This window comes from Pocillopora verrucosa, chromosome 9, assembly GCF_036669915.1.
Source record: "Pocillopora verrucosa isolate sample1 chromosome 9, ASM3666991v2, whole genome shotgun sequence".
NCBI lineage: Eukaryota > Metazoa > Cnidaria > Anthozoa > Scleractinia > Pocilloporidae > Pocillopora > Pocillopora verrucosa.
In genome coordinates, this window is record NC_089320.1 from 5,819,150 (window position 1) to 5,833,435 (window position 14,286).

General features: G+C 39.2%; 1 protein-coding gene across 1 annotated transcript; it reads left to right on the top strand.

Annotated features, from left to right (window-relative positions):
• Positions 1–9,880: 9,880 nt before the first annotated feature.
• On the top strand, positions 9,881–12,747 carry LOC131775616 (uncharacterized). The gene is made up of 3 exons (XM_059091724.2): positions 9,881–10,019; positions 11,820–12,047; positions 12,335–12,747. Exons 2-3 carry the CDS (start codon positions 11,826–11,828, stop codon positions 12,491–12,493), a joined length of 381 nt encoding a protein of 126 aa, XP_058947707.2. The 5' UTR covers positions 9,881–10,019; positions 11,820–11,825; the 3' UTR covers positions 12,494–12,747.
• Positions 12,748–14,286: the final 1,539 nt, after the last annotated feature.

A 14,286-nucleotide genomic window follows, 5' to 3' on the forward strand; every position in this document is an offset into this window, starting at 1 on the left:
GAAAGTTCTTAATCCTTCTGTTATCTTATTTTCCTGTTTTTTGACTGTAAATATCATCTACATTTGCTATTATTTTCGCCGATTGTCATGGCCTTTGGGCTTAGGTGTGTAGGTCTGGCTCAAAAGATATCTGCACGCTGCAACACGGGTTCCTATGTTTGCTTCTTTTTCTTTATTTGTATTTTTATTCTCTGCCTTGCATTATCACACATTTATGTTTTTTTATTCCCTCAGCGCGTTCCCTCAGATTTGGAAGTAGGCTATGAAAAGTCAATATTGACCAGAACTTAAACTCTTTTCTATCACTATTTGTTTCAGAGAACCCCTGTTATTTACAACTTTATTTCTCAAGAGAATGTGTTTTTATTTGCTATCTATTTCCATTAGAACATGAAACTAGGTCCAGATAAGTTTTATTGTTTCGTGACTCCCAAAAACTGTGTTTGCGACAACATCAATTGAGAAATCAAAGGCAATTACGCCTGAGAAATTCGCTTTTAGCCTTCTACCCGCAGAAGGCAAATCCATGTAATGAAACGTTCTAAGACCTCTGTAAACTAGAGACATTACGTGATGTTGAGGGGTCAAATATTTACACTAAATCTGTGACCCTCAAACGGATCACGTATTCGTACATGTAACGTCCGGAAAATATCACGCATATATCACACCGTGGGCGCACCTGGCGAATTTTATCCACTGGCTTCCATAGTAAAGAAACAACTTATTTACTATTTGTATATGAGCAAGCTTATTTGCCCTACTTGAAAAAATCCTTGATGAAGTCTTCTCTTGTCAGACGAAACGTGTGGGAGATAAATACAAGTTGTTACTTTCTCAGTTCGTGCGGTGATGCTCACTTGTTTGTTCCGTCAAAAACGCTTTTATTGTGAAGTCACGTCGACCTCGACAGAAAAATTTAGCTTACCCTGTCATAATCAATGGTTTGATACCGTAACTACCCAATTAGGTACATCATTGAGCTTTGATCACAATAATGAAAAAAATGTGCGTTTCCGCACGCACGCCACATTTATTCTTTGGAAAATTATTTTACTCCAGGGCGATGTCGCTTAGCTTGGCGCGTCTTGACTCTGACCGGCGAAAATTATCGAGGTGAACCCCATGGAATTCTTGTCAAATGTTTTAAAAACTTTGTCTACCCTTGATTTGCACGCAGAAAAGAAAAGGTAAATTCCGAACGGTAGTTCAAAATATTTTATTTATTGGTCAATTTATGAACTGTTTTATAACAGCGCGAGGAAAAAGCAAAATTGAAACAACCGGCGTATCGGTCAAATGAATTCCAATTTTTTCAACAAGGAGTTTGTAATTTTTCCCAGTGAATTTAAGTGGGGTCAATTTTTTGTGACAGCCGAAGATAGACATCTCTGAAACGTCTCTGAAACTCTTAAAGAGTTTACACTTCCGGTAATATTTTCCTCCTTCTCGCAACAGCGCAACAGACATTGTTAATCCTATGTAGTGTAGGTGTATCAGTTGTATTACGTCTTCATAGTGATGCCATATAAGAAATCAAGTGTCTAAAAAGCCCTCAATTCAACCTAACAATCGAATTGATAGAGTCAAGATGGTGCAGTTGTCTTGCTCATTTGCACATAACTGTAGAACCAAATGTTATTTTTCTCACGCTGGCCAGGGACAGCAACAGCTCATACCTATAAATTCGTGGGTGTACAGCTTAAAAAAAAATTGAGAGACGTTGATGTATCCCAAACATGCGTTTCGTCCGAAAAGAAGCTTATTCTAGCGCGTATTGGCTTATTTGGAGAGTTACGAAGACCGCGATTTCACGATATGCCTCAAATATCGTGCACAACTTAGTGTGAGATTCAGACCTTCGGGTTCGTAAATGCCAGTATCCTCCTCATAAAAATCGGAGACGTAAAGTTGAGAGAGAGGTGAATCTGAAGATGGCAGAAGAAATCAAAGCTGGTGGCGAGTCTTCCTGGTTGCAAGGTGACTGTAAACCTAATAGAACGCGTACTGTAACTGCTATCTTGGAGTCGGCAATGAATAAGGAAGAAGGGCAAGAAGAGCGCTTATCTGAACATCAGTTTTCCTAACTGGTGATTTGTGACTGAGATGAACTTTATATCATATGATTGCTAGGGATACGCAGGTACTGTAGAGGCGCTTACATAAATAGAGGTGGGCGATCCTCCCTCTGACTTAAGAACTGCGACACGTTTAGAGCTCGTGGTATTTCAAAGTCACTATTCCTAAGGTTATAACGAGTTCCCCTTCGAGTAAATATCTCAGATATGTAGCTAGGTACTAGATCGTTCTTTACTTTATACATTAGTATTGCTATGTCCTGTAAGCGTCTATTATGAAGCGTAGGTAACTTAGCACGCTTAAGAAGTTCCTCATATGTCTCTGTTGTTGTTTTGGGCTCGCTCTTGGATGCGTTCGATTTTTCGCCCATCTGAAGATTTACAAAAGTTCCAGACTAAATGACAGTATGTTAAATGTGGCATTATAGCTGTTTTATACAGTATGAGCTTAGCTTGGCATGGTATTAGGTTGCGCAAGCGCATGAGGACTCCTACTTTCTGGCTGGCTTTAGTGCATATTTCGCTAATGTGTTGTGTAAAGTTAAGGTTCTTGTCTATATTTACTCCTAATAGCTTGATTTGTTCAGTTTTCATTATCTCGTCATTGGCGATGGTGAGAACGCTGCCCTTCTTATCTGCATCTATGTTTCTTGGGTTAATCGTAAGAGACTGAAACTTATCTGGATTTGCCAAGAGGAAGTTGTCCCTATACCATAACAGTGCTTGTTGACCCTGAGTCACTAGAGTAGATTCAACTTCTTCATAGGTTTTTCCTGTCACATATAATTGGTGGTCATCAGCATAGAGCGTAAGGTTTGAGTCAGTGATATGAAATGCCATATCATTTTGGAACATGTTCCAGAGGAGAGGGCCAAATGACGATCCCTGAGGACAACCACGTTCCATAATTCTCCATTCACTCGTGTGGCCATTTATTTTTACTCTGTTTAGCCTGCTATCAAAAAATGATCTAATCAGTTCAAGTGAACTGCTATTAAAACCGTAGGCATCCAGCTTTTTTAGAGTGAGTGAATAGCTTAACGAGTCAAATGCTTTACTCATGTCAGCAGATAATATTGTTACCAGCTCTTTTCTGTCCACTGCAGACCTCCAGTCTTCAATCAACATCAGTAGGGTTGTCTCACAGCTGTGTTGTTTTCTATAAGCTGTCATCCTGTGGTACAGAGCAGGGTCATAATGTCTGGTCACTTGTTTGCTGAGTAAGTGTTCAAAAATCTTGTCCACACATATAAGTGAAGTGATTGGACGATAGTTCAATTTGTCTTGTCTGTCTCCCTTTTTAAATACAGGGGTCCATTCGCCTTTCTTCCATTCAGATGGCGACTCGCCTAAGTCAATACAGTTATTGTAAAGTCTAGTCAGGGATGATGCAATTCCTTCAGCCACTCCCTTAAAGAGTTTTGGTGGTGCTGTCACATCCCACCTATACGACTTTCTTACATTGAGATTTTTAAGAGCACACTGCACTTCCTCTTTGTTAAATTCTTTGAAATCAAATTTATTCCCCTTGTAACCGCTTTCAATAGCCTTGACACTACTGTGGTTCCTATGATCATTCTCGGTTAGGCTGGTGATATGGTTGCCTCCTATATTCGCTGCCACCGTATTAAAATGACCTGCTAGGAATTCAGCCACCACAGTTTGGTCTTTCTCGACCTCGCCATCTTCAGATTTCAAACATATAGCATTGGTGTCTTTTGTCTTTGTACTGATGAATGGCCTGAATGTGTTAAAAAACTCGCTGGGCTTAGATTTCAGCTCTTCCGATTTTCTATACCAGTAGGCCTTTATTGCCTTTCTACGTTCCCGTGTTGCAATGTTCCTGTATTTTCGTTTGAGCTCAAAGTTTTCAAGAGAGCGATCCTTTGCAAATTGAACTGCAAATTTTCTCTTATCTCTAATGGCTTGCTTCCATTCTGGAGTCATATAGGGTATATCTTTCTCCCTGACTCGTTTCTTTTTAGTGGGTGCGTGTTGATCCACAACGCTCTCAAACAGTCCCTTCCAATAATCATATTGATCGTCCACATTACAAAAAATCTCTCCTACATGCCAGGGGGCAGCCTCCAAGTCCCGGTTAAGCTGTTCGAAATCAGTACTTTTTGTCTGCCGGAAAGTGGTAGTGCGAGTCTTGTGTTTGTGGACTTTCTCCATCATTTCTCCAAACACCATATGGTGGTCACTCATTTCTGGCTGATAAACCCCACATTTCTTGAACAGTTCAGGATTGTTGGTTAGAATAACGTCCAAAAGTGACTCCGAGTGAGCTGTAACTCGAGTGGGTTCAGTTATCATGCACTGTAGACTATTGACTTCTTCCAGGTCCTTCAGAAGTTTCCCCTCAGCACGATCCAATCTCAATCTGTCCAGATTAAGGTCACCTAAAATGATGACAGACTGCTTTTGGAAACACGCCCACTGACAGATGTGGTTAAGCTCCTCCTCAACACTTTTAAGAAAATGGTCGTAGACGGACGATTCTCGATCCTGACAGACAGCCATTCTTGCAAAGTTGTTGTTCAGTTGTGTGAAGCAACAAATAACAAAGTTCTAAAATAAAGTTGGAAAGAACGTGTCGGTATGGAGGTTATTTGGCCAATATTGCCGTAAGAAGGTTAAAATAGGTCAACCAAAAGCGAACATGAAGAAACAAAACAAACATTAACTGTCGAACTTTAGTTTCCTGAAGTTAATAAGTAGCTAAGTAGTTGAACTGTTTGCGAGTTTAATTGTTGAAATAAATTCAATTTAAATTAAGAAGTTGGGAAAAATGTTTTCGTCGTGTCGCAAAGATTGATGCAACTTGAAGCGAACTGTTACCAAGATGGTGAGGAAATCTCAGTCGAGTTTCCCTGTTTTATCGCAATTAGACGCACATGCTATGTAAAGAAATTTGTGCGAATCACGATGTGCGAAGTCCCTGTTTATCGCTGGCCACCGATCATCCGTAAGATGGTCCGATTTCAAGTGACGTGCAAGTCCCAACTACTGGCCAAAAAGTTTTGTAGTACAACTCCGGCCACAGCTTTGTACACCGGACTAACGACTTTTGCGAGTTTAATTATTGAACTGAATTAAACTTCAATTAACAAATTGAGAAAAATGTTTTCGTCGTGTCGCTTGTTTTTCACGAGCCTGAACAAACAGAAATTGATACATTGATACTTATTTCAGTTAAGGAGAATATAATGCTGCTCTGTATTCATTAATCTGCCATTTGTGTGTTTATTTGGTGTTGTAATGTGGGGAGTTAGCTGCTTTTAAGGTCGTATTCTTTAGGGAGAAGCCTTTTTAAGCACAGTTGAATTGGTCGATAAACGTTTTCAACCGGTTTTGAACCAGTTTGAGTTAGGTGAAAAAGCATAGGTAGCGACCGCTGTCGTCTACGCAGGCTCTTTGAAGTTAGGCTCCGGTTGTCAGCAAATAATGGTTGGGGATGAAACGGTTAAAATCGGTAGAACACGACCTAAGGTTTATTCCTCGACACGCGATAATAATTCTTTAATCCAAAAAATCCCCGTTTCTTTTCCATGAACACTTGATGAAAATGTTGACAGTGCACTTCCCACTCTCTCTGAGATTCCTCGCCAGTAGTGAAACCTCAGCAATTTTCAACTGAATGTAGAAAGTAATTTGATTTTGCTGCACAGCAAATAAGACAGTAAAAGTTGCTCCATTCTTCTAACACTGAACACCCTAACTTCTCATGTGAGAGCACAAAATCAAATTTCTTCGACTGCTGGAAAGGGAAAGTTATTCGATCGGCGTCAAGTGCAGGAAAAACGTGGAACAATAGACGAGACAATTTTATCCATTGGATCGCTTTCCAAGCATGGATGGTGGGGGGCTTAGGTGTACTCGAACGAATACATTTGAAAACAAATTCTCTAACCTTTCTGCTCTTGTTTTTCAGACTTTGTAGAGTTTATACTGGAATACCACTTGGTTCACGATCACGTCTAAAAATACGATGACGCTTCTGAAGATGCTTTTTATCAATATTCAGATTTGATCATCTAGTATAACAAGATTCTCGATAGGTTCACTCATGAATATTCGCTTGTAAATAGATCTCTACTACATCTGTGCTCAGCTTAAGTTTACAATAATTTGCAACATGGGTTTGACTCTTGTAAAGGCACATAACTTTGATACAAGAAAACAGTGGACAATTCCGTCTACTTCGAGATTTTAAATGTATTAAACCTTTACATATTGTCGATCTCAAAGGATTTAAGGCGCATGTTTACCAACCTTAATATAACAGTGCATATTCGAAGACTTACATGTACTCGAACGACTACATTTGAAAACAAATTCTCCAACCTTTCTACTCTTGTTTCTCAGACTTTGTAGAGTTCATGCTGGAATACTGCTTGGTTCACGATCACGTCTAAAAATACGATGACGCTTCTGAAGATGCTTTTTATCAATATTCAGATTTGATAGCTCATCTAGTATAACAAGATTCTCGATAGGTTTACTCATAAATGTTCGCTCGTAAATAGATCTCTCGTAAGGCATGCGGACCGACCCGTTCCTAAAATGCTGAACTTCTTTTAGTGTGGGTCTACTCCGAACGGCGTGCTCGTTTCTATGTAATTTCAGCTCCCTTAAAGTCATGGAACGTCACTCTGCTTACCATGTGCTCAACGATGCGCACAGCGTTCAGTGACCGCTCCGATGTTTTACTCTACGCATACGCTTTAAAGCTCAAACGGCGATTTGTGACTGAACGAGGGGAGAAATAGGCCCCGAGTTTCTTTTGGAACGCCCGGGTAACTATAAAACTGTTTTATCTTCGCGGAACACAGTCAGTCGTTGTGTTGAGCCAATCTTTCAATTTGATTTTCGGATATTGTCAGCTAATTACCTTCTCCAGATTCCCTTCGGCCATCAACAGATAATCTACAAAAATTAAACTCTACTCAATTTCATTAAGGTAAGAGAAACTGAATAATCGTAGACAAGAGATTATAAACAGTTGATATTCTCTTGTCATATATGAATTTGAATAAAATTATTATAATAATTTTGTTTGTTTGTAAGGTTGCGCTGTAGTGACGAGTAAGCTCCAATTTTTTTGCTCTATAGATTTAGTTTAAAGGGAAGAAGTCTCAATGGAGTTTTTTTTTGTTCTATCGTGGTTAGATACATAAGCTATATTAGGAAATTTGGGTGAATCACGATGTGTGAACTTTTTCTTGTTTATCGCTGGCCACCGATCATACGTGAAATGCTCCGATTTCAAGTGACGCGCATTGTCAAGTCGCAACCACTGAATGAAACTATTTCGTAGTAGAACTCCAGCCTTAGCTTTGTAGACCGGACTAACAACTTTTGAGATTTAATTGTTGAACTAAATTTAATTTCAGTTAAGAAATTTAGAAAAAATATTTTCGCCGTGTCACTTGTTTTTCACGAGCTTGAACAAACAGAAACTCATGCAACTTGAAACGTGCCGTTGCTATGATGGAAGCAGTCCGTCTTTTGGTCGGAGAACCAGTATATTCATACAAAGGTAAATTGATCGCCCAACCGTGATCCGTGTCTCAAAAAGGTGAGCTGGGTACGAGTATGTAATGTGCCTATCAAATTTGCGGACTGACGTTCTCGCACTGCCTAGAAATTTGTGAGAAAACTATAAAGCTTCTGATTTGCTTCGCGGAACACAGTCAGTCGTTGTGTTGAACCAATCTTTGAAATTGATTTTCGGATATTGATATTCTCTTGTCGTAGATGAATGTTGATAAAATTGTTACATTAATTTTGTTTGTTTGCAAGGTTGCGCTGTAGTGACGAGCAAGCTCTAATTTTTTTGCTGTACAGGTTTAATTGAAGGGAAGAAGTCTCGGTCGAGTTTTCCTGTTTTATCGAAGTTAGATGCATGAGCTATATTGGGAAATTTGTGTAAATCATGATGTGCGAACTTTTCCCTGTTTATCGCTGGCAACCGATCATTCCTGAAATGCTCCGATTTCAAGTGGCGCGTAAGTCGCAACTACTGACAGAAGTTGTTTCGTATTAGAACTTCAACCATAGCTTTGTAGACCGGACTAACAACTTTTGAGAGTTTATTTGCTGAGCAGAATTGAATTTCAATTAAGAAGTTGAGAAATTTGTTTTCGTCGTGTCGCTTGTTTTTCTCGAGCTTGAACAAACAGAAACTCATGCAACTTGAAACGTGCCGTTGCTATGATGATTTATTGGTGAACGGAATTCAATGCCTTTTCTATGATGGTGACGTCATTTAGTTGTGAGCTTTGTACTTGCGGTTTCGTGATCGTTAAGGATAAACTTGGCTGACTTGATTTCTCACGCCATCGTAACCTCGCACCAAGACAAGACATAAAAGCTCTAGTTCAGAGCCGCAAAGTAGAGACTTGACAAAAAGGGCAATCGAAAATAAGGTTGAAATGGTATTAGACCGTTGAAATGATCGTCAAAGCAGTCCGTCTTTTGGTCGGACAGCCATTATATTTGTTGGAAGGTAAATTGATCGCCCAACCGTGATCCGTATCTCAAAAAGGTGAACTGGGTACGAGTATGAAATGAGCCTATCAAATTTGCGGACTGACGTTCCCGACCTGCACACTAATTTATGAGAAAACTATAAAGCTTCTGATTTGCTTCGCGGAACACAGTCAGTCGTTGCGTTGAGCCAATCTTTGATACTGATTTTTAGATATTGTCAGCTTATTATCTACTCCAGATTTTCCTTGGCCATTATCTAATCCAGATTTCCATCGGCCACTGACTGTTAATTAACAAATATTCAACTGTTTTCAATTTCATAAAGGTAAGAAAGACTGAATAATCGCAGAAAAGGGATTATAAACAGTTGATATTCTCTTGTCGTGGATGAATGTTGATAAAATAGTTACATTAATTTTGTTTGTTTGCAAGGTTGCGCTGTAGTGACGAGTAAGCTCCAATCTTTTTGCTGTATAGGTTTAGTTTAAGGGAAGAAGTCTCAATGGAGTTTTTTGTTTTATCGTGGTTAGATGCATATACTATATTAGGAAATTTATGTGAATCACGATGTGCGAACTTTTTTCTTGTTTATCGCCGGCCACCTATCATCCGTGAAATGCTCCGATTTCAAGTGACGCGCAAGTCGCAACTACTTGGTGAAAGTGTTTCGTAGTAGAACTCCAACCATAGCTTTGTAGACCGGACTAACAACTTTTGAGAGTTTATTTGCTGAGCAGAATTGAATTTCAATTAAGAAGTTGAGAAATATGTTTTCGTCGTGTTGGTTGTTTTTCACGAGCTTGAACAAACAGAAACTCATGCAACTTGAAACGTGCCGTTGCCATGATTGTTTATTGGTGAACGGAATTCAATGCCTTTTCTATGATGGTGACGTCATTTAGTTGTGAGCTTTGTACTTGCGGTTTTGTGATCGTTAAGGATAAACTTGGCTGACTTGATTTCTCACGCCATCGTAACCCGCACCAAGACAAGACATAAAAGCTCTAGTTCAGAGCCGCAAAGTAGAGACTTGATAAAATGGGCAATCAAAAATAAGGTTGAAATGGTATTAGACCGTTGAAATGATCGTCAAAGCAGTCCGTCTTTTGGTCGGACAGCCATTATATTTCTTGGAAGGTAAATTGATCGCCCAACCGTGATCTGTGTCTCAAAAAAGTGAACTGGGTACGATTATGTAATGAGCCTATCAAATTTGCGGACTGACGTTCCCGACCTGCACACAAATTTCTGAGAAAACTATAAAGCTTCTGATTTGCTTCGCGGAACACAGTCAGTCGTTGCGTTAAGCCAATCTTTGATACTGATTTTTAGATATTGTCAGCTTATTATCTACTCCAGATTTTCCTTGGCTATTATCTAATCCAGATTTCCATCGGTCACTGACTGTTAATTAACAAATATTCAACTGTTTTCAATTTCATAAAGGTAAGAAAGACTGAATAATCGTAGAAAAGAGATTATAAACAGTTGATATTCTCTTGTCGTAGATGAATGTTGATAAAATAGTTACATTAATTTTGTTTGTTTGCAAGGTTGCGCTGTAGTGACGAGCAAGCTCCAATCTTTTTGCTTAAAAAGGTTCAGTTTAAGGGAAGAAGTCTCAATGGAGTTTTTTGTTTTATCGTGGTTAAATGCATATGCTATATTAGGAAATTTATGTGAATCACGATGTGCGAACTTTTTTCTTGTTTATCGCCGGCCACCTATCATCCGTGAAATGCTCCGATTTCAAGTGACGCGCAAGTCGCAACTACTTGGTGAAAGTGTTTCGTAGTAGAACTCCAACCATAGCTTTGTAGACCGGACTAACAACTTTTGAGAGTTTATTTGCTGAGCAGAATTGAATTTCAATTAAGAAGTTGAGAAATATGTTTTCGTCGTGTTGGTTGTTTTTCACGAGCTTGAACAAACAGAAACTCATGCAACTTGAAACGTGCCGTTGCCATGATTGTTTATTGGTGAACGGAATTCAATGCCTTTTCTATGATGGTGACGTCATTTAGTTGTGAGCTTTGTACTTGCGGTTTTGTGATCGTTAAGGATAAACTTGGCTGACTCGATTTCTCACGCCATCGTAACCCCGCACTAAGACAAGACATAAAAACTCTAGTTCAGGGCCGCAAAGTAGAGACTTGATAAAACGGGCAATCGAAAATAAGGTTGCATTGGTATTAATCCATTGATCGATCAAAGTGGTCTGTCTTTTGGTCGGAAAGCCAGTATATTCCTACAAAGGTGAATTGATGGTCCAATCATGATCCGTGTCTCAAAAAGGTGAACTGGGTACGAGTATGTAATGAGCCTATCAAATTTGCGGACTGACGTTCCCGACCTGCCTAGAAATTTGTGAGAAAACTATAAAGCTTCTGATTTGCTTCGCGGAACACAGTCAGTCGTTGCGTTGAGCCAATCTTTGAAATCGATTTTCGGATATTGATATTCTCTTGTCGTAGATGAATGTTGATAAAATTGTTACATTAATTTTGTTTGTTTGCAAGGTTGCGCTGTAGTGACGAGTCAGAAAAACTGATTTCGTCGTGTCGCTTGTTTTCCACAAGTCTTAATAAACAGAAATTCATACAATTTGAAGCGTGCCCTTGCCATGATGGTGATGTCATTTATTTGTGAGCTCACGATCGTTAAGGAAGAGAACTTGGCTGACTCGATTTCTCACGCTATTGTAACCTCGTATCAAGACATAAAGGCTCGAGTTCAGAGCCGCAAAGCGGAGACTTTACAAAAGGAGCAATCGGGAAATAGTTGCGTTGGTTTTAGAACGATATAATGAACGTCAAACCAGTATGTCTTTTGCTCGAGGAGACTTTTTCCGGATTAATTCGGCAATCTTTGTATTGAGTGCATGCGATGTAAATTTTATTTTGATTGATTTTGGCAGCCCAGCTGTTTTTGTGGTCTTTAACTGATGAGAGCCATTATATTGATTGAAATGAAACAGGGTGACATTTTTCTTGCAAGAAAACTATAAAATTGCCTTATATCATGGCTAACATGGCGAAGCGTAATTCAAAGGTTACTAATAATGGCTCATTTCGGTGAAGTTTGTGACGGGACTATCTTTTAATCTCCGTCAATCTCGTTCCCAAGGCTCTTTCTTACTCGGAGGATGAATCAGAGAGAGCCCTGGGAACGGAGTCGAACCTTCACAGACATCATCACATTTTCATAGCACCAAAATAACAAAAGTAACATTTTGCATCTACTTAGAACGAGATGGTCCTCATCACTGTTACAATTGCACTGCATTGGGATACAAAGATCGTGGACAAACCAATCCCTGACCCCTACACCACAAAGGTTCCTCAAGGTACGTTTCTTATTGACATCTTGAAGAAAGCTGCAAACGAAGATGTTGAGGGGCCATTCAATAAATACTCCACCACCTACTATGGTGGTACAGGGGATTTTGTCATCGCCATGGATGGGATTGAACAGGTATTGCATTTTCATGATTTCTTTCTCTTTCTGCCTTTTCCTGGTGTTTTAATTCCATTTCACACACGAATTAGAAAAAAAATTCACGCGTCACGTATACTTTAAATAGCATTTCTTGCATCACGAATTGAAAACGGAAACTCTTCAAATGTGTCAAATGCCTCTTCATGCTACGCTCTTCGTAAATCTATTTTCGCAAATTTTTGCCGAATCCAGATACCATCCAGAAGAAGTCTCATGACAAAAATTTTCCTTTAACTAAAATTTCTTTAATTTTGACTGTTCAGGATCCCGCCAACAATATATACTGGATGATAAGAGACAAACAGACTGGAAATCTCACCCCAACGGGAATAGACCAATACCAGCCACAGGACGGGTCAACTACAGTCTTCAGCTATGAAGAAACAGGCAAGAGTCACCACGAAAGACTTACTCGTGGTTAAGCGTTTGGACGAGGATGGGGGGTCCTCTGGATAAATCATAACCCAAAGCAGATAGTGTAAACCACCTATGATTAGTTTTAAGAAAACTGTAATAGTTTATGTAATATTTTTTTACTTTGCTGTATCTAGTGCTAAGTCATGATGTTAACTTCAGCTTTACTTAAGAATTTAGACGTTTCACCTTTTGATTCGTTTCTCAAAGATCGTATTGCGATGCTCTTGCGTTGAACTGATTTTCCAAATACTTTTTAGTTATAACGTCAATTTAGGCAAATTTACCATAACGCTCACGTATAGTGATCAGAGAACGTTTTTTTTATTTGCTTTTGATATGTAGAGTTTGGAAAATAGCTATTTTTCATATACTCCATATGTTTTGTATTTTCCCATTAGTCAAATACTGGTTGAAAAGCCCCACTGAGTTCCGGTTGTGATATGTATCAATAAAGGGAGTAAGTTGCTAAAAAAACTGTAGTGCTACCAGTCTCTGAATCATTTTGAAGTCATTAAAGGTTTTTAAGAATGATAGATTTAACTGCGTAGCTGTGAGAGTAAAATGTGAGAGTGAATGGAATGCGATCGGTATTTTCCTTCAGTGACGTTTGTAGTGCTGACTGTCGATCAGTTTGTTGGACACGGTGGTAGCTCGCTTGAACGACAGAGACAGGATAGCCACGTTTATCGAAAAACTGGCAACTTGCCTCTGATTTTATTTTCCTGTGCATCTCAGCCATTGTGGAAGGCTTGCTGTTTTTTAGATGCAGTCAGTAAAGGAATTTCAAGCAATTTCGTAGAAGCATTTCAGTAGTACGCTAGCGTTACAGAATAACACTAGATTTCGGGTGCCGCATGCGCTCAAGTTCAACATTAAGCTTTCGTTGTCTTACAAGTAACTTTCAAGAAAACATGTTGATGTCTTAGAGTCTTGTGACGAGTATAATGAAGAGTCGAAACGATGAAGATTTTTACAGCTTTTCATAGTTTTATTCTATTCTTATTTCAGTTAAGGAGAATTTAATGCTGCTCTATATTCATTGATCTGCCATTTGTCTGTTTATTTAGTATTGTAATGTCGTATTGTTTAGGAAGAAGCCTTTTTAAGCACAGTTGAATCGGTCGACAAACGTTTTGAACCGGTTTGAACCAGTTTGAGTTAGGTGAAAAAGCATAGGTAGCGACCGCTGTCGTCTACGCAGGCTCTTGGAAGTCAGGCTCCGGTTGTCAATAAAAAATAGTTGGGGATGAAACGGTTAAAATCAATAGAACACGGCCCAAGGTTTATTCCTCGATACGCGATAATAATTCTTTAATCCAAAAAAATCCACGTTTCCTTTCCATGAACACTTGATAAAAATGTTGACAGTGCACTTCCCACTCTTTCTGAGATTTCTTACAGGTAGTGAAACCTCAGCAATTTTCAACTGAATGTAGGAAGTAATTTGATTTTGCTGCACAGCAAATAAGACAGTAAAAGTCGCTCCATTCTTCTGACACTGAACACCCTAACATCTCAAGTGAGAGCACAAAGTCAAATTCTTCGACTGCCGGAAAGGGAAAATTATTGGACCGGCCACAAGTGCAGGAAAAACGTGGAACAAAAGACGGGAAACTTTATCAAGTGCATAGCGTGGGGGGTGAGGGGAGGTATTTGGAGGATTTTGGTTGAGTTACAATTAAAATTTACCTGATCGTCCCTTTAGGCTTAGGTGTACTTGAACGAATACATTTGAAAACAAATTCTCTAACCTTTCTGCTCTTGTTTCGTAGACTTTGTAGAGTTCGTACTGGAATAC